Source organism: Capra hircus, chromosome 21 (assembly GCF_001704415.2).
Source record: "Capra hircus breed San Clemente chromosome 21, ASM170441v1, whole genome shotgun sequence".
NCBI classification, from domain to species: domain Eukaryota; kingdom Metazoa; phylum Chordata; class Mammalia; order Artiodactyla; family Bovidae; genus Capra; species Capra hircus.
In genome coordinates this window covers 44,909,025-44,935,802 of record NC_030828.1, presented here as the reverse complement: position 1 = coordinate 44,935,802, position 26,778 = coordinate 44,909,025, and the positions used below count along the sequence as shown (strand labels likewise).

The 26,778-nt window shown below is 39.8% G+C and overlaps 1 protein-coding gene across 1 annotated transcript in view; it reads right to left on the bottom strand.

The window, feature by feature from the left end:
• The window catches only part of KIAA0391 (KIAA0391 ortholog), a 136,012-nt gene that overhangs the window by 6,377 nt on the left and 102,857 nt on the right, over positions 1-26,778 (bottom strand). The window contains exon 6 of the mRNA XM_005695233.3: positions 561-709. Coding sequence (XP_005695290.1) covers positions 561-709 — 149 coding nt within the window. The remainder of the gene's footprint in view (positions 1-560; positions 710-26,778) is intronic.

Genomic DNA, 26,778 nt, shown 5'->3' with positions numbered 1-26,778 from the left:
GTTCCAAGACGACAGGGACTTGGTTTTGTTCACTGGTGTTTCTCCGAGAATACAAATGGTGCTCGTATTTGCTAAATATTTGTTAAATGATCTGTTCAGGAATCTATGGCATGCATTCTGTGTACTAATCTCATTTGGGTTTTAACTCATTTCTCCTTTTTGGCTTCCCTGGTGGCTCAGATGGTAAAGCGTCTGCCTGCAATGCAGGAGACCCGGGTTCAATTCCTGGGTTGGGAAGATCCCCTGGAGAAGGAAATGGCAACCCACTCCAGCACTCTTGCCTGGAAAATCCCATGGACAGAGGAGCCTGATAGGCTACAGTCCATGGGGTCGCAAAGAGTCGGACATGACTGAGCGACTTCACTTTCACTTTATTTCTCCTTTAAACTGATTTCTCATCTATTTAAGTTTATCCTGCTATAAAAACTATATTTTTATAAATTTTTTTTTTGAATGAGGCTGAGTATACTCACACACACATGCACTTTAAAAACAGAAAAACAGGTAACAAGCAGATGACTGGAGCCTAGTGTAATTCACTTAACAACTTCAATACCTACATGTTGTCAGCGAAAAAAAAGCTGGCTTGCTTTTGCATCTTTTCCATCTCAACTCTTCTCCACCGGGAATTCTGCGTTAACATATGCTTCCGGCCCAGGACCAGCACTTGAAGATTCTGCTTGGCGAGGTGAGAGACCACATTCAAGAGCTGAAAAACACAAAGTCAGTCCCCAAGAAAGTCAGGGAAGAATCTCAAGTAAGGGGAGTGATTCTGCTAGATGGTAATCTCAATGGGTCCAACAGTCTTTTCTGGTAAGAGGTAAGAAAACATTCCTAAACAGTCTTTTCTGGTAAGAAGTAATTGCCCATCTTTGTAAATAAGCCGGAGGAAAATGCTTCCATGTTACAAATGATTATTTAACACCTGCCCACTGGCCAGGCTACATGGGATACCTGGGGAGGTTTCTAAGCATAGACAAGATGAGCCATTTTAAAAATGTGTTCTGTAGGGCCCACTGGGAGAGAGGTAGGGGAGCTAAGAAGGATGGGGTTTGGTTCCTATACACTCCCAACCCTGTTTCAACCCAAACAGCTCAGTTTTTGTCACATATATTTTTATTTAAATAAAGGATGGCTCAGATGGTAAAGAATCTGCCTACAATGCAGGAGACCTCAGTTCAATCCCTGGGTCAGGAAGATCCCCTGGAGAAGGGAATGGCAACAGTTAGGAGCCTAGCAGGCTATAGTCCATGGGGTTACAATGAGTCAGACACGACTGAGAGACTAACGCTTTTATTAAAAGTTTGTAAATGGCTGGAATAGATATTTCTTTTTTTTTTTTTTACTTAAGGTTTTTTAACTTTTAACTTTGTATTGGGATATAGCTGATTAACAATGTTGTGATAGTTTCAGGAGAACAATGAAGGGATTCAGCCATATGTATATATGAAGATACTGAATTTTCAGTCAACTTTTCCATATCATGATTCTGCTAAGACTGCTACTTTTCACTGAAATCCCTCTTTCCTCCAAAAGGTCTGTCAACTTTCATCCTCCAGCTTATTTTCCACTCAGTGAATTTACCCCGTATTCTTTCCACTTCCCACATGTCTTGTGTGCACATGGATTCCTCTTAAAAGTTTGAAGTGGGATTTTTAGTAAATCCTACACTTTGGTGAGCTTATTTACATTCAATCTTTCATAAGTAAAAGTCTATAGACTACTTTCATGTACAACCTATTAAACTAAGCTATAAATGAATATTACTAAGTGTAATATATAAAAGCTAATAAAATATTTTAACTTAAGTTATATAACAGTGAATCGGAAATATAAAAGTTCTATAATTTATAAAAACTCCAGGGCCTATGAAAATCACAAGTTGAAAGTCATTGAAGAAATCCTTAATTTTCTTGGGTCTTGGTTAGAAAGGCATTTATTTTAGCCTAGCTTTCTCTAACTCAAATTTATTCCCATGTAGACTTTCAGGATATTAGTTAAAATTCTTTACTCGATAATTTTTCATTCATTTATTTGGTCAGTTGTCAAATACTGCTTGAGTACCTGTTAGTCTAACACACATGGATTCTCTCAGTTAGTCTAATAATGAATTAGCGAGAGCTGAACTTTCAAGTACTGTTTAATGCTTTGGATTTATATGTATTTTTGGCCCATTCTACTCATTCTACTCCATTACTAATCTTATTATTTTAGGAAACAGTAGTTAGTTATATGATCTCTAATTCTTAGTTCTAGAATGAATGGACAGAATGAACACAAGTTAGCCACTGAATGTGAGCAGAGAAGTGTACCAATACCACTGTAAGGCCTCTGACCCAAAGCTTTACAACCAGAAAAAGTTATGAGTAATGGCTTCTCTGTTCACTCAACAATTATTTCCCAGAACTCTCCATGTATAAGGCACATAGTAGGTATTATAGCTTACGAAGTTTTGGAAGATATGGCCCCTGACTTCAGTGAGGGAGTGCCTAATAATTTTCTTATCCAACTCTCAAGCCTGGAAAGATGTATATGCTGGTTCCACATATACTGAATGGTTAATAGACATTTTCTGATACAAAATGCCTACCTCTATTACTGAAAACTTGAAAAATATAGGCAAGAAGAAAAGTGAAAAAGGAAATCACTTATAACCTCACTACCCAAAGATCTAACTCTATTTGCCAGTGTATTTATCCTAAGCATTTTTATATAATCTTATAAGGTACTATTTTGAAAGCTGGGTTGGTAATCAAACATCTTCATTACGGAAGTTTAGTTCAGGGATTCAAACACCTCAAAACATTGAGAGTGAATCTCTTTCAAAATGCACTTATAAATTTTCTTCTTAAAGCTATGCTGAGATTACAGATTATTTTCAATGAGCCCAGATACAAAATGGCAACTGAATTCATTAAAAGGAATGACAACTGCTTTCTAAAAACTCCTGTATGATTCCCATAAAGTTGTTCTCAATACCAAAAAAAAAAAAAAAAAATCAAACAAAACCAATTTTTGATACTGATTCCACATACATGAGAAGACATGGCTTAAAGAAAAACACAATTGGGTCTTCACATTTGTGTGTGTGTGTGCTTAGTCACACATATCTATACCTCGGTTTAAATAAATAGCCTTGAATTTACTAATATTAAGTTAAAGACAGGGGCCCAAAGAAGAACAGAAAGGGCTTAGGTTAGCTTGAACAACTCTGGGGCACCATCGTGTGGCCGAAAGGTCTCTGCTAGCAGCAGCTCTCTGGTAATGATGCAAACAAGGGAGAATAAAGACACAGGAAAGAGAGATGAGTGTACGGGATGGAATAGAGGCATTTGCCTGAAACTCTATAGCAATCTAGCTATGAGCCTACTTCCTGTGAGGTAATTCCAAGACTGGATCCAATGGGCTGGCCCAGAGTGATAGATATACTTAGAATAGTAAAGAAAAAGAAAAGTGACCTTAATTCTATGTTAGATCAAAAATAAAAATGGGAGAAATTTCTACTTCTGGGAAAACGGAGTGGATGTACTCTCCCCTATTTCTTCCACTATGTACAACTAAAACCCTCAGATGTTTTCTATATAAAACAAATGCAAGACTTTGTAGAGATAAAAAGGCAGACTGGCTAGGGACCTTGGGATTTCCTTTTCGCCTCATATATCCTATACTTGGAGATCAAGAAGCCAGCAGCCTGGAAATGCCATGGATACAGACAAAAAAAGACCAATAAGGGCCGGTTCTCTCTAGCCAAAGGACTAGAAAAGATGCAGTCTAGCAAGACAGAAAACCTGTTAAAGTGATAATACCAGCAGACTGATGTTACATGTATGAGCGTGTGTATGTGTATACATATGTGATGCTTTCAGCAACCATTAAAAATGCTATGCAAAGATATATATTCAAAAACACTATGATTTTTTTTAAAAAAGCCAACTATAGACACATAAAAATGGAATTCTAAGAAAAGTTCAAGCAACCCACAGGAAGGCAGGAAAAATAAAACAGAAATAGGAAATAATGGTAATAGAAAACAAAAAATAAAATGGCAGACATAATGCCTAACATATTAATAACAACATAAATATAAAGCATTTTAATACATCAATGAAAAGACAGGGCACATATCAGAATTTTATTCATTTTTAAGGCTGAATAATATTCCATTGTATCTATATACAACATCTTATCTATTCATGTCCATGGATATTTGGGTTGTTTCTAAAACTTTTCTTCCTGAACTTATCCTATAATGAGGAATATTGACCATAGCTATCTTGCTTGGGAAACTACCATAGGACTTCTATAATGTCTGCAGATGTCAGATCCTAAAGGCTTTAGAGTTCTGAAGATCTATAGTCCATAAAACCCAGGAAGTTCCAGAGACTTGCAGAGGGGGAGGTAAAAAGTTAAAAGCCTAGGGAAAGGAAGTTACACTGGCTATTTAGGGTTACTCAGAATAGCTCTTGCTCTCATGACCCTCTCCCACCTCTTAGGCAGCTTTTCTACTTCCTGAGCATCCCTACCCACTTATTTCCAACACATGCAGCTCGGCCAATTGTATTTTTACCCTAAGCTCAGGAACTACTGTTCAGGTTTACACCAAAAGTAAGTCATGTATGAGTAATGTCACTTATAAATTTAAAAAAAGAAAACTTCTTATCTATTCCTACTAGAGACAAACCAAATTAGAACAGAAGCCAAGCCAAATATTAAGCTGCAATCTGTGTTTACTCTTCTGGTTTTTGGAGAATTATCCTTTAGACATCGTAAAGAGCAATGTGGGAGGAAGCATGGTGAGAATGGATCTCAGCTTAACCTTGAGGTGCCAAGTACCTGGAGTTCTGGAAGCAATTTGGAATTTGAGATATTCTCCAGAATCAGCTGTACTATGTATTTTGCTCTGCTGTGTGGTTCAGACTCCAGACCCCTTGGGCAGGTCCAGAACTGTCCTCACCATCTCTGGATTCTCCAGGTTGAGAACTTCCCAGAGTGGATCTCAGCTTCTCTTGTCAGAACTGCCCTGAGCTCAAGAAAACCCGTCCACAGCTCTCATTTAAACCGAATCCCTGCTCAGAGTCTCAAGGGGAGAACCGCCTCCTCTACGATATCGACCATTCTGTACACATGGCTATTTGTCACACACTGCTTGATCCTTCCTATGAAGGCCTAGTTTGGTCTTGGATGAACCTTGAAGATAAGTCAGACACAAAAGGACAAATTTTATATGATTTCATTTATATGAGTTACCTAGAGGAGTCAAATCAGAGACAGAAAACAGAATGGTGTTTGCCCAGGGCCAGAAGAGAGGTGAATAAGGAGATACTGTTTAACGGTGATGGGGATGGTTGCCCAACAATGTAAACTGCTTAATGCCACTGAATGGTACACTTGAAAATGGTTAAAATGATACACTGTATGTTATGTACATTTTACTACAGTAATAGTTTTATTACCAAAAATTTTAAATATAAACAAAAGTAAGCAGAATAGCATAATGTGCCCATCACCCAGCTTCAATAATTATCAGCTCATGGCCAATCCAATTTCATCTATATTTCCACCAACTTCTGCTTTGGATTATTCTGAAACAAGTCCTAGACATCACATCAACTGTGAATATGTCAATGTATTTGTAAGTATAAGGACTCTTAAAAAAATAAGCATAACACCATTATCACATCTAAAAATATTACCAATTCCTTAATATCAAATATACAATCAGCATTTATATTTCTCTAGGTTATATTGCTTTTTAGTTTTAAAAAAATCAAGATTTAAAATAACTCCATACACTGTGATTGTCTGACTACCATTAAAGAAATGTGGCTGCTATTCTGACGGAAGTTCCCACGTGTAGACTTTGCCAACAGCATCCTCGTGGTATCATGTAACATATTCTCTAGTCTTCCTTGTTTCCTATAAATTGGCAGCTGGATCTAGAGACTTGATCAGATTCAAGGGTTTCCGGGTATGTATGAGTGTGCATGTGCATGCGTATATTTAAAATTGTGGCCCTGATAAAGTGAAAAGGGTAGTTTATTCATTAAAAATGAATGACAACCTTCTCTGTCAGTCATTAGGCAGAGGGTACTGGGGATGTGAATACCAATATGAAGACACATTATTCCCAGCTCCGGGAGTTTGCCGTTAAATGACTGTAATGTGATGTAAAAAGTGCTAAGACAGAGGTTAAAGGACGGGCACCTAAATCAGACTGGGGGTGGGGATGGTGGTCAGGGAAGTCACCACTAAGGAAGCGATGACTGAGCTGAGTTTTCAGATGAATTATTCAGGCAAGGAACGGGAGTTTCCAAGGACAAGAAGCAGCATGTAGTTTTTTTTTTTTTTTAAAGCAGCAGCATATTGGTTGAACGTGAGGACTCTTTATTAATGCACTGAATTCAGGGAACCGCAAGCTATCAAATGTGGGAGGATGTCACAAGGAGTCCCAGAAAGAAGGCTGGGAATGACTATAGGGGTCAGATCATGAAGGTCCTTGTAAACCGTGATAAGGAATCTTTTACCAGCTGAAAGCAGTGGAGAACAACAAAGTATTTAAATAGGAGCATGACATGACTACCAGTTTAAAGAGATTAACCCTGTGGATTGCAAGGAGGCTGGACTAGAATAGGGTGATCAAGTAAGGGAGCTTCTGCAGTATTTCAGGTAACAGATGATGAGAACTGAGATGCTGGTGGTAAGGATGGAGAGAAGAGAGCCTTCTGGAGTAAAGCAGAACTAAGCAGACTTAGTCACTGACTGAATGTGGGAAACAAGGAGAGAAACAAACCAGAGAAGAGTTGGACAACTGAACAGATGATGGTAGCAAGCCAGGGTCTGTGAGAGGAGGAGCTCATGATATGTACCAGGGGGTAAATAAGCCAGTGGGCAGCCAGTCAGGAGACCCTATCCAGGAGACGACTTTGGGATGAAATAAAAGATTTGAAGTCATCAGGAAACACACATTGGCAGGAGCCATCAGCAAGTGGAAGAGGTCTCCAGTTCAGTTCAGTCACTCAGTCGTGTGACTCTTTGCAACCCCATGAACCTCAGCATGCCAGGCCTCCCTGTCCATCACCAACTCTCGGAGTTTACCCAAACTCATGTCCATTGAGTCAGTGATGCCATCCAACCATCTCATCCTCTGTTGTCCCCTTCTCCTCCTGCCCTCAATCTTTCCTAGCATCACGGTCTTTTCAAATGAGTCAGCTCTTCATATCAGGTGGCCAAAGTATTGGAGTTTCAGCTTCAACATCAGTCCTTCCAATGAACACCCAGGACTGATCTCTTTTAGGATGGACTGGTTGGATCTCCTTGCAGTTCAAGGGACTCTCAAGAGTCTTCTCCAACACCACAGTTCAAAAGCATCAATTCTTGAGCAGTCAGCTTTCTTTATAGTTCAATTCTCACATCCACACATGACTACTGGAAAAACCATAGCCTTGACTAGATGGACCTTTGTCAACAAAGTAACATCTCTGCTTTTTAATATGCTGTCTAGGTTGGTCAAAACTTTCCTTCCAAGGAGTAAGCGTCTTTTAATTTCATGGCTGCAATCACCATCTGCAGTGATTTTGGAGCCCGCCAAAATAAAGTTAGCCATTGTTTCCCCATCTATTTGCCATGAAGTGATGGGACCGGATGCCATGATATTAGTTTTCTGAATGTTGAGCTTTAAGCCAACTTTTTCACTCTCCTCTTTCACTTTCACCAAGAGGTTCTTTAGTTCTTCTTCATTTTCTGCCATAAGGGTGGTGTCATCTGCATATCTGAGATTATTGATATTTCTCCCGGCAATCCTGATTCCAGCTTGTGCTTCTTCCAGCCCAGTGTTTCTCATGATGTATTGTGCATATAAGTTAAATAAGCAGGGTGACAATATACAGCCTTGATGTACTCCTTTAACAAACTCAAAAGGAGCAGAGGAAGAAAACTGAGGAATCCTATTCTTTAAAAGATACAGAACTATAAGAAAAGCCATTAATGGAAGCTGAGGAATGGCCTGAGAGATAGAAAGAAAACCAGGAGACAGTGATGTCTCAGAAAGACTATAAAGAGCACTTCAAGAAGGAAGGAAAGACTAAGTAACAGCACTATAGAAACACCCAAATGTGGTCCGCACCCCGAAGGAGACATCCTGATGATGCCATGGTGGCAGGAGGGAGATTTCACTTGCCTTCCTTAACTCTCTTCAGCTAGTTAGAGCCCAGCACTCTTGGACACCGTACCCAGCGTCATTCCCTGACAGCTTCTAATGCTGTTATTAGATGTGTGAAATGAATGTCAGTTGCTCTTTAAGAACCAAAGGAAGTTTGAAGATAGTTTTCTTTAACGGATCTGATGTAGAAGGGGAGCTTGATAAAGTAGAAATTATTCTCCCTGGAATTGTCAGATGCTGTCATAGGTGCAAACTGCAACCAGGTAAGGGTGTTTGAGAAGCAAGGCCTCATGTATTTGACGAGTCTAAGCTTTTGGAGGCTTCACTTTTCTCAGATAAAACCATGAAGGTGTTCACACCGAGGAGGCTTTGAACTGATTTCATCTTTGACCTGCCCTTCTTTACATACACATACACACACACACACACACACCCCTGCAGTTCAGCACCTGAGCTAAGAAAGGAGATCAAATTAATTTTAAACAGAATGTTGACATTAAAGAAACTATTTTTAGTTATAGGTGGAAAAACTTAAAATTCCATTAAAAAAAAGAAATTTTTAAAACAACCACAAAAGCCTGCATACTGTTCCAACATGAAAATATATTGATTTCTCATAACAGTTACACACTGGTTATCTGGAACACTAAAGCCGGGAAACACATCCACTTTTTATGCTATTGCTTCACTAAAGACAACCTCATGGTAATGTGGTACTTGATCTAGGATGGAAGGTGGGGGCTTCCTATTTGAGTCTGGGTGGATTTTAGGATATGATGAGATTAAGTCAAAGACAGACAAGAGAAAGCAAGAAAGGAAAAGAAAGACCCTGGATCCTTTAAAACCACCTCAGGGCACAATGACTGATGACCTCTATGGAAGGCAGTGTTCTCAGATTCAGAAGACCAGTTATAAACAGTGTTTATAACTGATGCACTGTGCTCTCCACCAAGTTTACAGCAGAACACAGGAAGTTATAGTACAACCCTGGAGTTTTCTACTTGTTTCTATGTTCCTACAATCTGCAGGTAAGCTAATATTCAGTTTCAGTCCCTTCTTTGTCTTTGCTCCTACCACTTTTCTCCTGAACTACGTTTTTGGAAGAGAATCCCTGTTTTAGAAACAGTCCTTGAGTGACTGCTATAGTCAGCATTTTTCTGTGCAGCTCTGGAAATGCCAACTAGGAGGAGAGTGCAGGCAACCCACCACCGTTGTGGCTCAAGGCTTCTCATCATGTTTTCATCTGCCAGCTACCCACTGGTACTGTTTCAGCCTCAGTTCTATGTTTGAGAATTATTGCTGCCTGCTAGACAGAATGGAAGGGAGTAATATCACTTTCTATTTAAAGAATGTTAATAATACTTCCTTTTAAATTAAAAAAATAATAATTTTATGTATTTATTTATTTGGCTGTGCTGGGCCTTTGTTGTTGCAAGGGCTTTTCTCTAGTTGCAGCAAGTGGGGGCTACCCTCTAGTTGTGGTATGTGGACCTCTCACTGTGGTGCCTTCTCGTGTTGTGAAGCATGGGCTCTAGGCACGTGGGTTTCAGTAGGTGCAGCTCTGAGGTACTAGAGCACAGGCTCTGTAGTTGTGTTGTATGGGCTTAGTTGCTCCAAGGCCTGCGGGATCTTCCGGGATCAGGGATTGAACCTGTGTCTCCTGCATTGGCAGGAAGATTCTTTACCACTGAGCCACTAGGGGAGCCTAGTGATACTTCTTTGCTGGACTTGTTTAAGTGTTGTATACCATGTAAGATCCAGATTAACATTTGTTTAGGATGAGAGTACTGCGAGATGGTAAGAAAAGGAAATTTTTAGAGAAGCAACAGAAGCTGGGGCAAGGAGGGAGACGGAAGCTTTCACTGGGTGGTATTCAAGGAGTGGAAACCTCGTAAGCCTGTTGGCGTTGTTTCAGAGAGGAGAGATGGACACTGAGCTGAAGTCCTGCTCTCACCTCTGGGACCATGTGCTTTAAGTACAGCTTTAAAAATCTGATTATTGACCAAATATATAAAGCTCTTTGAATCTGTTGGGAGAAATTACATACACAAAATACTACTACTTTATTATGATGTCATAAGTGATCCCATTGGTTTACATGAGACTCACCATGTCCTGTATCCTGCTTTCGTCAGTCATTGGTATTTTAGGGAGATTTCAATGATCTCATGTTGTCTTTAGTCAATGAAACAATTCTACCGAGGAAGAGAAATGCCCTTCCTGCCTTGGGAACATCCTGCCAAGTGTGGGATGTGTTTCCTGCCTGCCATGTCTTCTCTGATGCCATTAGCACCCACACAGTTATCCAGCCTTTTAGAAAATGATTAAATTATTGGTCTGGATGGATTTCCCCACTCAGCCGAGAGTCAGAGCTGTCTAGAAGATAGAAGATTTGGCTCCTGACTCATAGTGTGACTTGTCTGCAAACATTTACACGCATTCTTTGGTCTTTCTAGTTTTTCTGTAAAATATCTGTCTTTCCTTTATCATTGTGAGGCAGGAAAACATAGTATTTTGAAGACTGAAAACTAGTTTCAAGACAATTAAATTAACTTATTCTGATACATATTAATTTCCACTTTTTTTTTTTTTTTTTACTGCTCTGCATGGCTTGTGGAATCTTAGTTCCTCAATCGGATTGAACCCAGGCCCCTGGCATTGGAAGCTCAGAGTTCTAACTATTGAACAACCAGGGAATTAATTTCCACTTTTACAAGTTGATCAAAAACTTCTCCCAGGGTTCTAGATCCAGTCCATGTACAGGGAACAATTTGCTCATTCTGGGAAAGACTTTCAGGCTCATAAGCCACCATTTAATGACTAAAAGAGAGAATATGGTGAGCAGGGCTGAGAATATGGTGAGCAGGGCTCTGGAGGATGGAAAACTTCTGTTTTCTCTCCATGGCTGCACAGCTTCACACAGCTTTTGTCTTGGCAGAGAGTTACAGACAACTGTACACTATGGCTGTGCTTAGTCGCTCAGTCGTGTCTGACTTTTTGTGACCCTGTGAACTGTACACTGCTTGGCTCCTCTGTCCATGGGGATTCTCCAGGCAAGGATACTGGAGTGTGTTGCCGTGCCCTTCTCCAGGGGATCTTCCTAATGCAGGGATCGAACCCAGGTCTCCTGCATTGCAGGCGAATTCTTTACCGTCTGAACCACCGGGGCTACTGGTTTTGTTTTCTGGAAAAACCTAATCAGTTCAAAATATATAAAAGACCTACGTATATAAAAAGACACCTTGGACATGCCCAGTTAATGCTCCAAGCCATCTATCTACCTGTGCAGTAGAAGGGCTTATATAGTATGAATCTAACAGACATAAAAAAGACTTTTCCAATTTATATCTACTATTTAATAGCACAGTAATTAAGTAATAAAACAGTAATAACAACAGTAGTGAAGAGCACAAGCTTTAGCATCAGGCTGCCAGGGTTCAAATTCTAGTTTTTCTAGGACAGAGCTATGTGACCTCTGATACATTTCCTCTTTGAGCCTCTACTTCATTGTTGGTAAAACAGTGATATGATTCTGTGATGGCTCAGAAGGTAAAGAATCTGCCTGCAATGCGAAAGACCTGGGTTCAATCACTGGTTCGGGAAGATCCCCTGGAGAAGGGAATGGCTACCTACTCCAGTATTCTTGCCTGGAGAATTCCACTGACAGAGGAGCCTGGTGGGCTGCAGTCCTTGAGGTTGCACAGAATTGGACACAACTGAAGCAACTTAGCACATGCACACAAAATGGACATACAAATTGGGTTATTGTGAGGATTAATTCAGATGCATGTAGATATAAAGCACATCGTAAAAGTATTCAATAAATATTAGCTATTACTAGACAGTACAGCCTGGATTAGTAAATTTAGACCTCAGAAGCCTGGCTGTTCCAATGCCCCCTGCTCCCCCATCAAAATAAATAAATAAATAAAAGGAAAATGGAAGGAAAGAGAATAAAGTTTAAGAAGAGAAAGAAAATAAAGATTCTTTCGGTATTATCACAGACTTGGATGATTTTTGTGTTACTCTCTCAACATGTTAACAGTAGAACATAAACTTTCAGGATCAGGTGGCAAAAAGAACACATGCATCTAATCTTAATCTCACTTGAAACTCCTATTAAAACTATCATACAGAGTCTTTCTAAAATGACAAACACACAGAAACCTGAAGAATAAGAAGGGAGGCAATAGCAATAAAATCTGGAAGCTGGCGAGCAGACACACAGGTGGCAACTACCTTGCAGATCCGACAGTCAAATCTGAAGAAGGGTCAGTTAAGAGCCAATCCAGCCTCTCAAGACCCCAGAACTGGAAACAAAGGGGTGAGGCTAAATGGGGGTGTGAGGTTAACTAAGGAGAAGCAGGTAAACACTGCTGAAGAAGCATTAGATTCCTAAATTTGTGTGCCTTCTGCCTGCATCCAGCTTCCTTGATGGCTCAGTGTTAAAGAATATGCTTGCAATGCACGGGATGTGGTTTCAATTCCTGGGTCAGGAAAATCCCCTGGAGAAGGAAATGGCAATTGACTCCAGTATTCTTGCCTGGGAAATCCCATAGACAGAGGAGCCTGGTGGGCTACAGCCATGGGATCACAAAGAGTAGGACACGACTGAGTGACTGGGCATGCAGGCATGCCCCCATCCATGTCGCCTCTGATAGGTGGGGAGGGAAGTCTGAAGATTCATTGCTTGGATGTGGTAAATGAGAGGAAATCTAGACTAAAGCACCAAGCACATGTGACAGTGTGGTCACCACACTGAAAGTAGAGATTGCATGAATGCATGCATATTGAATACAGAATGCAGAGAGACTCAGATTTTTTTCCCCTGTACTTGGCTCTCAGAACACTGGTAGGAAGGCCTTTACCCTGCAGTCAAGAGACTGAAAACTCTCCTATGGGGAATCTGACCAGTGAAAGAGGGAAAAAACCCTAAAGAGTCTCATTACTGGGAATTCCCCAACAAATGACCCACCCAGTTCACCTGGCTGGTAAAGTCAACCGCAACAAGCCCCATCTACATACGTACTCAAGAGCTTCCAATGAGCTCTTGAGATCATGTTTAATCGTAAGCAGACAGTAGATAGTTATCAGAAAGCTGTGAAGAGAACTCCGAAAGGGAAGAGTCTAAAACAAACAAACAAAAAAACTGAAATAGCAAGGACTGTGAAGTGAGAAGGCAAACCCCCTGCAAAAACCTCTTGTAAAAATCCTATGAGGGGCTTCTCTGGTAACTCAGTGGTAAAGAATCTGCCTTCCGATGCAGGAGACCTGGGCTCAATCCCTGATCTTGGAAGATCCCACATGGATGGAGCAACTAAGCCTTATGACACAACTACTGAGCCTGCGCTCTAGGGCCTGGGAGCCACAAGTGCTGAGCCCACGTGCTGCAACTACTGAAGGCTCATGTTCCTAGAATCCGTGCTCCACCACAAGAGAAGTCACTGAAATGAGAAGCCCGTGCACCACAACTAGAGAGTAGCCAACACAGCAAGGAAGACCCAGCACAGCCCAAAATAAATAAATTTAAAAAAATACTATGAGGTAACATAGTGCATTCATGAAACAGACTTTTGTTTAAAGGAAGAGAATAAAGAAAAGCCCTTGAGAATTAAAATATGACTGTCATTCTTAATAATAATAAAAAAAAGTAATACACAGAAGACCCTGAGGAAGTCTGCCATGAAAGGAGCAAAGAGACAAAGAGTAAGAAATTCAGAACTAGTCTGGGAGGTCTCACATCTGAGTAACAGAGAGGAAGGAGTCATCAAAGAAACAGCCAAAGGACACTTCCCCAAACAGAAAGATGTCAGTTTCTAGAATGAAACAGTCCACTGCATATCCAACTTCATGGATGGCAAACAGACAATACCAAGTTGTTCTACTGTAAAATTTCAGAATACCAGAGAAAAAAATTTTCTAAAGCTTCGGGGAAGGAAAAAAAAGAAAAGCAGATCATACAAAAAAGGAATCAGAACAAACTTCAGGGGTAATTCTGGAAACATGATAACACTGTCTTCACAATTCTGAAAGAATGTATCTTCAGGCAGCTGTCATCTAACAGTGACAATAGAGCCCTTTCCTCACACAGCTGGGGTTAAGTTAGGTGTTTAGGTTTTCAAACCTAAACAACGAAAAGCAAGAAAACTGTTTACACTATAGTCAAGGTGGCGTTACCTGGCTGGGTTTGGGGGTGGGTAGGGGAAAGGAGAGGTTTAGAATAAAGAAAAGATTAGTCAGGGCACATGGGCTTCTCAGGTGGCCAAGTGGTAAAGACTCCACCTGCCAATGGAGGAGATGGAAGAGATGTGGGTTCAATCCCTGGGTCAGGAAGATCCCCTGGAGTAGAAAATGGCAACCCACTCCAGTATTCTTGCCTGGAGAATCCATGGACAGACAAGCCTGGTGGCCCTTGGGGACACAAAGAGTCAGACATGCCTGAGCACACAGGGCACATAAGGAGCTTCTTAACTCGGTGGGTACAGGGGTGTTAAGTTTTATTGTCAGTCTTTACATTATACATTTCCATTTAACGTCTTCTTCATATGTGATATGTTTTACACACACACACACACACACACACACACACACACACACACACGCTTTGTACTATGAACCGTATGAAGTTCCCAATATTCTACCATTTTTGAAGTACAAAAAATAAGCTCAGAGGTTTAAACCAAACAGTTCAGGCTCAGCAATGTAACTTGTGCCCTTGAGGCAATTAAGAATCTAAGTTTCCCCACAGGCAAAATGCAAAGTGAAAAAAAAAAAAACCCAGAGGATTTCTTAAGCGTCATGAGCTCTCATAACTATAAAACTCTCCTATTGTGTATGTGTGATACAATAATTCCTGTCCTCTAAAATGTTAAAATGTAAGACTTGAATGGGGAAATTCCTTTGTGTTTCCCAGAGAAACGATCTGGCAAGTACTATATTCGCATAACTATAGTTTAATATAATAACAACAATGAGGACTTAGGAACAGCTTTTAGAAATCCCCAAGCCCTAACATTTCCCTCACTTCTGCTTTTCTTAGCAGAAATGGGGACACAGAAACTGGAAATGACAGGAAGCAATAAAGGGGATGTGATGTGAGGGACAGATGTGAGAGGAGGAATTAGATATAAAAGGAGACAAGGGTACTTGCTATTCTCTAATCAAAGTAGAGACACGGGTGGACCTCGTGGGTTTGGGGAGAAGAGCTGTTTTGAGGCTATTTCAGGCATATTGATTAAAAATTAACATAAATCAAAAAGTAGAATCTTTGTCTCCCTTAAGCTCTGATTTATCTGGCAATTATGATGCATCAGAAGCACCTTACAAATCTTTATATATACATTATCATTTCGTCCTCATAGGTGCCCTATGAATTTGAATCATTGTTACCACCCTGCTTTAGACACCCTTTTAATATGAGGTAACTGAGGCTCAGTAAGGTTAAGGAAGTAGTGCAAGGTCACAGGCCAGTAAACAGCAGAGGTAGGTTTCTACCCTGAAACCCACCTTAGTAATCCGTAACCTTATGGTGATTCAGATGGTAAAGAATCTACCTGCAATGCAGGAGACCTAGGTTTGATCCTAGGGTCAGGAAGATCCCCTGGAGAAGGGAATGGCAACCCATTCCAACATTCTTGCCTGGGAAATCCCGTGGACAGAGGAGCCTGGTGGGCTACAGTCCAGCAAGTCACAGAGTCAGACACAACTGAGCGACGAATGCTTTCACTTTTCACAACCTTACGCAATAAACTCTCGATCCTAACTCCTTTCTTTTCAATATGTTCCCTTCTTAATCCTGCTCCTTATTCGTCAGCTATCTGTAACTATGATTTTTCCAGCACCATCTACTGCCCCATCCTTCCTAAGTGAGTTGTGGGAAATGCCTAGGTACTTTTGTTTGAAAGCCTAACACTGTATTTCTCACACTGGGCTATACATGAGCAGCACTTGACAATATCCTCCTGAAATGACAATTTACTGCAGGTTTTATTTTGTGGGAGAATCTTCGTTATAACAAACACAGAGATGTTGTGTTATCTTTAAATGCAAAATGTGCACTAAATTTTAGGATAAAACAAGGCTGCAAGATACTTTGTATTACTTCCACATGACTTGAGTCATGGGAGGTCAAATCTTCCTTTATATTCATTCAGTATGAAATACCTTCACACAGACATGTGTCAAAAAATAAACCAAAATAAATAAATAAACCCTCCCAAGAATGTGAGGTTGTACATTCCATTTCCAAGGTAACAGTTTCTTGCACTAATAGTGCAGCCAAAATCTTCAATATTTTTGAAGATAATAAGATATTTTGAAATGTTCCTAATTTAAAAACTGATGTAAAAAATATGGTCTCCAAGGCATTTTACCCAATTTTGTAAATACAAACCTAAAGTGGGATTTTAAAATTTCATCAAAATTATGTCCATACTGTAGGTGAAGATATTAATTTCTAAGAATAATCTAATAGAAAATTTCTAAAACCTTCTGATATGCTAAAGATTCAAAAAGTGAAAGGACCCAGTCTGATTAGTCTGATTCTATAAACTAATTCCAGAATATTTACTTGAACTTAATTTTGGTTTCCCGCCTAGCAGCATAGGAAAAATGACACCCTTAAAGGGTAGGTGACACCACAGCTGTCCCTTAGATTATCTGCCATCTCAAAACACAATCGGTCGCCTTAGAAATGGCTGTGATTACACACACATGCATGCATGCAGACGTGCAATAAAGGTATCCATGTATGAACGGGAATAAACAAGCAAACACAAAAACCAAAAAACCCCAAATCTGTTTTTAAAGGAATGATCTTCCATAATAGAAACAGGTAAACTGAAAAAAACCCCACCTGAGTACATTTTAAAACAAAGGAAAAAGTGGTTGACCACTATCTAGGAAATAGGAGCCACAATATTTTTAAAGGATGCTAAAATTAGAATGTATATATGCAGAATGCAAGGAAATAGTTTTGAGTAGTCACTTCAGTGGTAGTGGAATGATTTATGAACCATCAGTTCTTATGCCAGTTCATATAACATTCCTGGTTAAACATTTTGTTTCAAAAACTTTTTTTTTTTTTTTTTTTAAACAGAGGCCTGAGCAGAAGATCCTTGGTTTTCCTTAGTTAGACAAGGCATGACAATTCATGTGAGTAGGAAACTTGCTTCAAAGTGACATGCCACAGAGTTAATGTGACACTGATATGCCTTCATTTACATACTGCTAATAGGCAATGTATGAAATGCAGAAGAAATAATGCGTCATGCATGCATCTGTCACCTGTCAAAGGGAATGAGTATCCTGTTTACAACACATAGACCAGGCATCCGGAGAAGGCACTGGTGACCCACTCTGGTACTCTTGCCTGGAAAATCCCATGGATGGAGGAGCCTGGTAGGCTGCAGTCCATGGGGTTGCTGAGAGTAGGACATGACTGAGTGACTTCACTTTCACTTTTCACTTTCATGCATTGGAGAAGGAAATGGCAACCCACTCCAGTGTTCTTGCCTGGAGAATCCCAGGGACGGGGGAGCCTGGTGGGCGGCTGTCTACGCGGTCACACAGAGTGGAACACGACTGACACAACTCAGCAGCAGCAGCAGACCAGGCATCTAATTCTTGAGTATACTGCACTTGGGAGTTATCATGAGAAAATAATTTTATGAACTACCTTATTAGCTCAGGCTGCTGTAGCAAAATACCATGGACTAGGTGGCTTAAACAACCTGGACGAGGTTCAGGTGAGGGCTCCCTTCCTGGCTTGCAGATGGCTGCCCTTTGCTGTGTCACATGGCAGAGAGAGAGAGCTCTGTGTCTCTTCCTCTTCTTATAAGGACACTAATCTCACCAGAGGGCTTCCCTGGTGGCTCAGGTGGTAAAGAATCTACCTGCAATGAGGGAGACCTGGGTTTGATCCCTGGGTTGGGAAGACCTCCTGGAGGAGGGCATGGCCTGGAGAATCCCTATGGACAAAGGAGCCTGGCAGGCTACAGTGCATGGGGTTGCAAAAAGTTGGACACTACTGAGAGACTAAGCACACACAATCTCACCAGAAGAGCCCCATCCTCAGGTCCTTATCTAAACCCAACCATTGGGGGTTAGGGTTTCAACACACAGATTTGGTGGAGGTGCACAACTCAGTCCATAACATGAATCATAAACACTTCCCTGTCCTCATCTATTCATTAGCTGATCTAACCAACTCATAACATGCTGCCAAGCTGGCATTCAAATGCTGAGAAGAGGCTTCAATCTGATCATCTGCTGTAAAAAATACTTTTGTTTTCAGCAAAGCAGAACATCTCTGACAGAAGCCCAGGATGTGGATTCAGTGTAGTACTAGAGAGCTGTTACCACCTTGCAAATACTTTTTGCTTCTAAGCCAGTTTCCTCATACATAAAAATGACAAAAATACATAGAGATATGTGAGGGTAAAAATCAGATAATATCTATGAAAGGGCTTATAAAAGACTACACTGTTATTGTTAGGCCATGAAAGCACAAATGTGGTACATTTATATATAGCTTTGATATGCCCTTAAAGATTAAGATTTTAGGAGACAAGTTTTCATGAAAACAAAGTTGACAGATATTTTCAGAGATCCTTTCCTTTAATTCCTTGACTTAAGCACATTCATCTTTTTTAGATCCACTGTCATTACTTTGGTTCAAGGTGCCATAAGATCTCCAGATTGGTCTCCCAACCAGGTTCTTTCTCCCCACTATGTTTTCCTACAACACTGCTTTCTTTGCATCATTTTGCTATTCACTCCAGCTTCTGGGATTGGTAGGCTGTCTAACCTGCAAGTGGGAACAAATCCAGAGAACTACCTGGTGAGGGGAGGGCTACATATGTGGGTTTGGAAATTACAACTGCATATAACAAGTCATCATAATGTGACAGAGCGGGAAGACCATGGACTTTAAATCATATTGGCTTTGCATTCTGGATCTAGTACTGTAGTTTTAACCTCTGGGAAATGAGTTAATTGCACCTCAGTTTTCTTATTTGTAAAACAGAAATGTAATCACTTGTTTCATAGGATTGCTTAAGCACAGTATCCAACTTTAATAATGTGTATAATATGTTTTAGTTTCTGACCCTTCACATAAAACAGACAGAAACATAAGATGTGTTTGGTGGGAATGTAAATTGATGCAGCCACTATGAAAGACGGTATGGAGATTCCTTAAAAAACAAGGAATATAACCACCATATGACCCAGCAATCCCACTCCTAGGCATATACCCTGAATAAACCAAAACTAAAAAGACACATGTACCCCAGTGTTCATTACAGCACTATTTACAACAGCTAGAACATGGAAGCAGCCTAGATGTCCATCGACAGATGAATGGATAAAGAAGCTGTGGTACATATAGACAATCAATTATTACTCAGCCATAAAAAGAAATGCATTTCAGTCAGTTCTAATGAGGTGCATGAACCTAGAGCCTATTACATAGAGTGAAAGATAAACATTGTGTACTAACACATATATATGGAATTTAGAAAGATGGTGCTGAGGAAGTTATTTGCAGGGCAGCAAATTTCCAGGGAGAGACAGACATAGAGAACAGACTTATGGACACGAGGAATTGGGGAGGAGAGGGTGAGATGTATGGAGAAAGTAACATGGAAACTTACATTACCATATGTAAAACAGACAGCCAATGAGAATTTGCTGTATGACTCAGGAAACTCAAACAGGGGCTGTATATCAACCTAGAGGGGTGGGATGGGGAGGAAGATGGAAGGGAGGGGACATATGTATACCTATGGCTGATTCATGTTGGTGTCTGACAGAAAACAACAAAATTCTGTAAAATAATTATCATTCAATTAAAAAACAAATTAAAAAAAACCAAAATGGTTATATGCATTATAAACATAGAATTTTCTTTGCTCTGCTTCAATTCAATTCAGTCGCTCAGTCATGTCCGACTCTTTGCGACCCCATGAATTGTAGCACGCCAGGCCTCCCTGTCCATCACCAACTCCCGACAGGCAGATATTATATCTAATTCAATACAATACAAGGGCTAAATTGGAAAGGGGAACTATTTAACAAAAAACTCATACCAGTGACCAAAATAAATCTTTTAATATATTCAGCTATCTCCATGACCAAAACATAAAATGTAAATCTATAGTCAAACTATAAATCCATTTCAGTTTCAGAGTCAGATGGGTCATTTTGGCCTAAGGAAAAGAACTGGATTTGAAAGACATAAACTAGAAATGAGAAACCATTTAGAAGGGTATGGAGCTAATAAAGATCTAATGAGAGGGCTACAGAATAGAGGGAGAAAAGAGAATTGATTTAAGAAATAATTAGAAGGAAAAACTAGCAAGACTTGGTAAATGACTGGATAGAGGGAAGAGTCAGAGATCATTCCCAGGTTTCTAGGGTGGATGGCTGGAAGAATGGTGGTACCATCTGTAGGTGGAGAGGGCTGGAAGAAAGACTCTGAGTTCAGCTTTGGATATAATTAGCTTTAAGTACTTTAGAGCAGAGATGAAGATCTGGGCCTTGATAGCATACAAAATGGATGAGATCCACCATAGTGGAGCCTGAGACAGAGCCTCAGGTTAATACCAACATTTAGGGGGAAGAGGAACTAACAGATAAGCCAGAAATGACAAGGAATGGTCAGAGTATAATGAGAAGGATAACATGGACTTACAGAATTCAAAGACAATTAGTTTCAAGAAAAAAAAGAATATATAACAAACACTGAGAATAGGTATGAATGTTATGTTTCCTTCTAAATTTACATGTTGATACTTATTTCCAATATGATGGTACGGAGAGGTGCGGGTTTTGGGGAGGTGGTTAGGCATGAGGACAGAACCCTCATGAAAGGTATTGATGCCCTTTATAAAAAGAGGCCCAAGAGAGCTCTCTTGCCCCTTCTGCCATGGAAGATGAAAAGATGACTATCTATGAGCAAGGAATCAGGCCCTCACCAGACACCAAATCTGCAATGACATGATCTTGGACTTCCTCAGCCTCTAGAACAGTGAGAAATAAATGTTTGTTTTTCATAGGTCATCCAATTTATGATATTTTTCTAATAGCAGCCCAAACAAATTAATACAAGGACTAAAATTTGTTCACTGGAAGTGGTGATTAGGAAATTATTGATGGCTTCAGTGAAAACAGTTAAGATGGAGTGATGGAGGCTAAGCTATCCCTTAGGGGTTAAGGAACAAATGGGTAGCAAGAAAGAAACTGTGTGCCAGTCTTTTGTGAAGTTTAGATGAGGAGAGAGACTAGAGCAAGCTAGCTGTTTAATGATTAAAGCTGTTTACTGAAAGAAACTAAAGACCTATACATAGAAAACTATAAAACACTGATGAAAGAAATCAAAGAGGACCCTAATAGATGGAGAAATATACCATGTTCATGGGTCGGAAGAATCAATATAGTGAAAATGAGTATACTACCCAAAGCAATTTACAAATTCAATGCAATCCCTATCAAGCTATCAGCGATATTTTTCACAGAACTAGAACAAATAATTTCAAGATTTGCATGGAAATACAAAAAAACCTCGAATAGCCAAAGCAATCTTGAGAAAGAAGAATGGAACTGGAGGAATCAACTTGCCTGACTTCAGGCTCTACTACAAAGCCACAGTCATCAAGACAGTATGGTACTGGCACAAAGACAGACATATAGATCAATGGAACAAAATAGAAAGCCCAGAGATAAATCCACACACACATGGACATCTTATCTTTGACAAAGGAGGCAAGAATATACAATGGAGTAAAGACAATCTCTTTAACAAGTGGTGCTGGGAAAACTGGTCAACCACTTGTAAAAGAATGAAACTAGATCACTTTCTAACACCGCACACAAAAATAAACTCAAAATGGATTAAAGATCTAAATGTAAGACCAGAAACTATAAAACTCCTAGAGGAGAACATAGGCAAAACACTCTCCGAAATAAATCACAGCAGGATCCTCTATGATCCACCTCCCAGAATTCTGGAAATAAAAGCAAAAATAAACAAATGGGATCTAATTAAAATTAAAAGCTTCTGCACAACAAAGGAAAATATAAGCAAGGTGAAAAGACAGCCTTCTGAATGGGAGAAGATAATAGCAAATGAAGCAACTGACAAACAACTAATCTCAAAAATATACAAGCAACTTATGCAGCTCAATTCCAGAAAAATAAACGACCCAATCAAAAAAAGGGCCAAAGAACTAAATAGACATTTCTCCAAAGAAGACATACAGATGGCTAACAAACACATGAAAAGATGCTCAACATCACTCATTATTAGAGAAATGCAAATCAAAACCACAATGAGGTACCACTTCACACCAGTCAGAATGGCTGCGATCCAAAAATCTGCAAGCAATAAATGCTGGAGAGGGTGTGGAGAAAAGGGAACCCTCCTACACTGTTGGTGGGAATGCAACTATAACTAACTAATGTTCTCCATAGTACATCCACTATGGAGAACAGTGTGGAGATTCCTTAAAAAATTGCAAATAGAACTGCTATATGACCCAGCAATCCCACTGCTGGGCATACACACCGAGGAAACCAGAATTGAAAGAGACACATGTACCCCAATGTTCATTGCAGCACTGTTTATAATAGCCAGGACATGGAAACAACCTAGATGTCCATCAGCAGATGAATGGATAAGAAAGCTGTGGTACATATACACAATGGAGTATTACTCAGCCATTAAAAAGAATACATTTGAATCAGTTCTGTTGAGATGGATGAAACTGGAGCCGATTATACAGAGTGAAGTAAGCCAGAAAGAAAAACACCAATACAGTATACTAACACATATATATGGAATTTAGAAAGATGGCAATGACGACCCTGTATGCAAGACAGCAAAAGAGACACAGATGTGTATAACGGACTTTTGGACTCAGAGGGAGAGGGAGAGGGGGGGATGATTTGGGAGAATGGCACTGAAACATGTACACTATCATGTAAGAATCGAATCGCCAGTCTATGTCCGATCAGGATACAGCATGCTTGGGGCTGGTGCACGGTGATGACCCAGAGAGATGTTATGGGGAGGGAGGTGGGAGGGGGGTTCATGTTTGGGAACGCATGTACACCCATGGTGGATTCATGTCAATGTATGGCAAAACCAATACAGTATTGTAAAGTAAAATAAAGTAAAATAAAAATTAAAAAAAAAAAAAGCTGTTTAGTGATCAAGCTAGAGTTAGTGATTAAAGCAGTGGTGATCCAAGAGATCAGAGAATCAGAAAAGCCTGTCTGCAATAGCCCAGGGTGGTATTTCAACAAAGAAGGGATAAGCAGATCTGCTACAGAAGAAAGAACATGGATTTTGGAAAGAGGTATGTTTAATCCTTTGACTCTGCCACTTATTGGCTATGAGGCAAGTTACTTAACCCTTTTTGAGCCTTAGTTTTCTCATCCTTAAGAAGGAAACACCACTATCTATGGGACTGTTGCAAGAGCTAAAATGAGACTCTGCATATCAAACTGCCCAGCACAGCTACCTTCTGCTTGATCCACAGAAGGTCCTCAACAACATGAGCTCCCATTTTCCCACAGAAGTCACTGGTTATCACTGAAGAGTGTTATGCCAATGTAAGCGGTAAAAATATATGCTGGGTTGCCCAGGATTAAGGCATTGAGTTATGAAATATTAAAAATAGGAACAAGAATCGAAAGAGGAAAGGATTTGAGAGCATTAACCACGTTTGAAGTCTAAAAAGGATGCAGCAAGTGAAGTACCAAGAGGGAAGTGAGGCTAGGGGAAAGCAGCCTTCGTGTTTTATATGTGATTCATATACATCCCAAAGTTACTTGAAACAGAGGTCCCTCATAGGCCTATAAAGGATGAGATCTGCAACAGAAATGAAGTTTTAGAAGGCTGGACATGGAAAAGATCAAAGGACAAACTTTCTTAGGGAAGACAGTTGGTGGAAGTGATGTCTGATGTTCATCATTTCAGTAAAGATCTAGGAAACAAAATATTTGGGAAAATTAGTTTCCAAAGCAGATTTGAATCTCAGCATCCTAGAGCCTAGTTATTAATGAATGTACAGTACCCAGCAAGAGAATTTGTGGATAGAAAACATTCCCTAATTGCACAATCTCTGAACCTTTCCATCTGACTAGGGAAAGGTTTATTATTAAAGGGGTATTACTAACAGGCATTTTAACTCCATATTTTGATCACAAGGAAAACCTGAGCTTTAAAGAATTTAGAACTGAGCTGTTACAAGGCAAGATAATGGTATAACAAAATTCAATGCTATTCTTTTCTCAAATCTCTCTTCCTAATACATACATGAAATGCAACTTTGTCTTCAAAATACAGGGTACAGACTCCTTACCAACTGCACATTTAGTGGCCACAAATCAAGGTGGAAGAACTACTACACAGCTCAGGGAAAAATGCTGTAATCATTGTGAGGGAAAAGAAGTTAGAAAAAACACTTCATGTTTCACGATACAAAGAAAAAAAAAAACAACTGCTCAAGGCAAAGGAAAAAAGTCCTTCAATTACTACTGAGGGTAAAGAAAGAAGTAATAAGTGTATTTTAGAGTGGCTCACACAGGTAGTCTGAGGAAAAGACAAAGGCTGGGTCCCCACAAAATCCTCTTCCACCCCACAGGAGAGGAATGCGTGATTTCCTTTAAGAAGGGGTTGCATTCTGGGCACTGTTGGAACATAGCAACTGATTGACTTTACTATAAGAAATGAATTTTGACTGGTAGACAGTCAATTCAGCAGGGTAGACAGGACCACTGTGTGGAGCTGAGCTGGCCATGCACCGCACAACTCTGGGGGCAATATCCACACAGACGAAAATGTGAGAGGAACCTGGGAGGTTATCCACAGCAGCAACTCTGATGGTTGGCATGTAGTTAAAAACAAGGTGAACTTCACGAGGGCAAGGAGTTCTCTTTATTTCGTTCACTGATATATCCCTGGCACAAAGAACAATATCTGCTGACTGGGTGAATGAATTAATCACTCAAAGAAAAGGGAAAACAACTTTGAGAGCAGAGAACAGAGATGAAGTATATGTCAGAACAGGATTCCTTACGATTGGAAGGTATCAAGTGGGTCAAAAAAATTCCACCACTTTAGAAAGGAATCCTACTTGCTATGAAGGAGCAGGAGGAAGGGGTGGCAGAACCAGTTCGGAGAGTCTTGCCACGTGTTACAGTGCTCTGGCATGGACTTACGAATGGCAGAGCTAAAAGTATATAAAAAAGGGGTGGAAAGATGGGATGTTACCGTAGATATGAGATTTTTCTTCTCAGTTAACAGGGTGAGTACGTCAAGAAAAGTCCACTCAGGTGCCTTTTTTTTTTTTTCTGTCAAAAGCATCTGCATGGTCATAACCATATAGAGAGGTGGGAGTCAGATGAAAAACTATGATTTTCATTATAATATGAACCTACCCCAAATAAATTCCTGAACACATGATCAAGTGAGATAAACACCACAAAAGTGATCTGCAACCTGTTATATGCAATCATAATATTAGCTGTTTTATTAAATTAGTAGTAACACAGTTCATAAAGATTAACCAGTTAATGTCCACCAGCCATATCTTGAGCTTTAGCATATATGTATTTATATAAAATACGTAACTTGTACTATTCCTTGTATATACTTTTCATTCTGTTTTATTTATCAGGTTTCAACTAGACCAAAAGTTCTGTTTCTTTGCAACCCCCAATATCATCTTTACATGAACCATAAACATACACTGAATTTCTAAGGACATGGGCAATGGCTTCTTCAATGGGATTTCTTTTAGAATACTCAGTATTTGAAAAATCTTTCAACTACAGAAATTTATTTCAAGAGAGTTGATACTGCTACATATCCTATTATGAGTCCTTCAATGGCATATCACAAACAATTCATCTCAAGAAGGAAATCTGCTAAGCTGCTCCAAATTCTGAGCAATGCATAGGGACTTAACCACATTTTTCTGTTTACAATCTGTTTTGTGCCAGGGTTTCTGGGCACACATCATCTATAATTTCCATTAAAAAACAACCAAACAAAAACACACAGCTCTTTGCTACATTAAAAAACAAACAAAACTGTAGCTGGCTTCTCTGGGAGGAACTACTCCCACTCAGCCACTTGATGTTTATCAGGATATACTTACTAGTTGAGCTCTATGAAAAGTAAGAGTGGGAAGTTCCCTGTAACCAAAACAAAAAATGTTACAGATGCCTAAGCGATCCTTAGCAAAACTTTTTTCTCTTGTCCACTAGATGTTTAGGAGTTTAGCAGGTTACACAACCCACCAAATAAAGGAAAACTAGTATATAGTCTCCTCAAATATGGTAATGTGATGTACCAAAGAAGTAAAGCATTAACTTTATTTTTCTGCGTAATAAATTCACATGGCTCGAACTCTAAAACAAATCAAAGGTACTCAATTAAAAGTTTCTCTCCCATGCTATGCCCCAGCCACCTAGCTCCTCACCCCAGAGGCAACCAACACTGGCTATTTCTTAGGCAACCTTCTAGAGAGTTAAGAATAAGGAAGTGTGTGTGATTCCCTTATCCTCCTTTACACAACTGGTGGCCTAACTTATGGGCTTCCCAGGTGGTG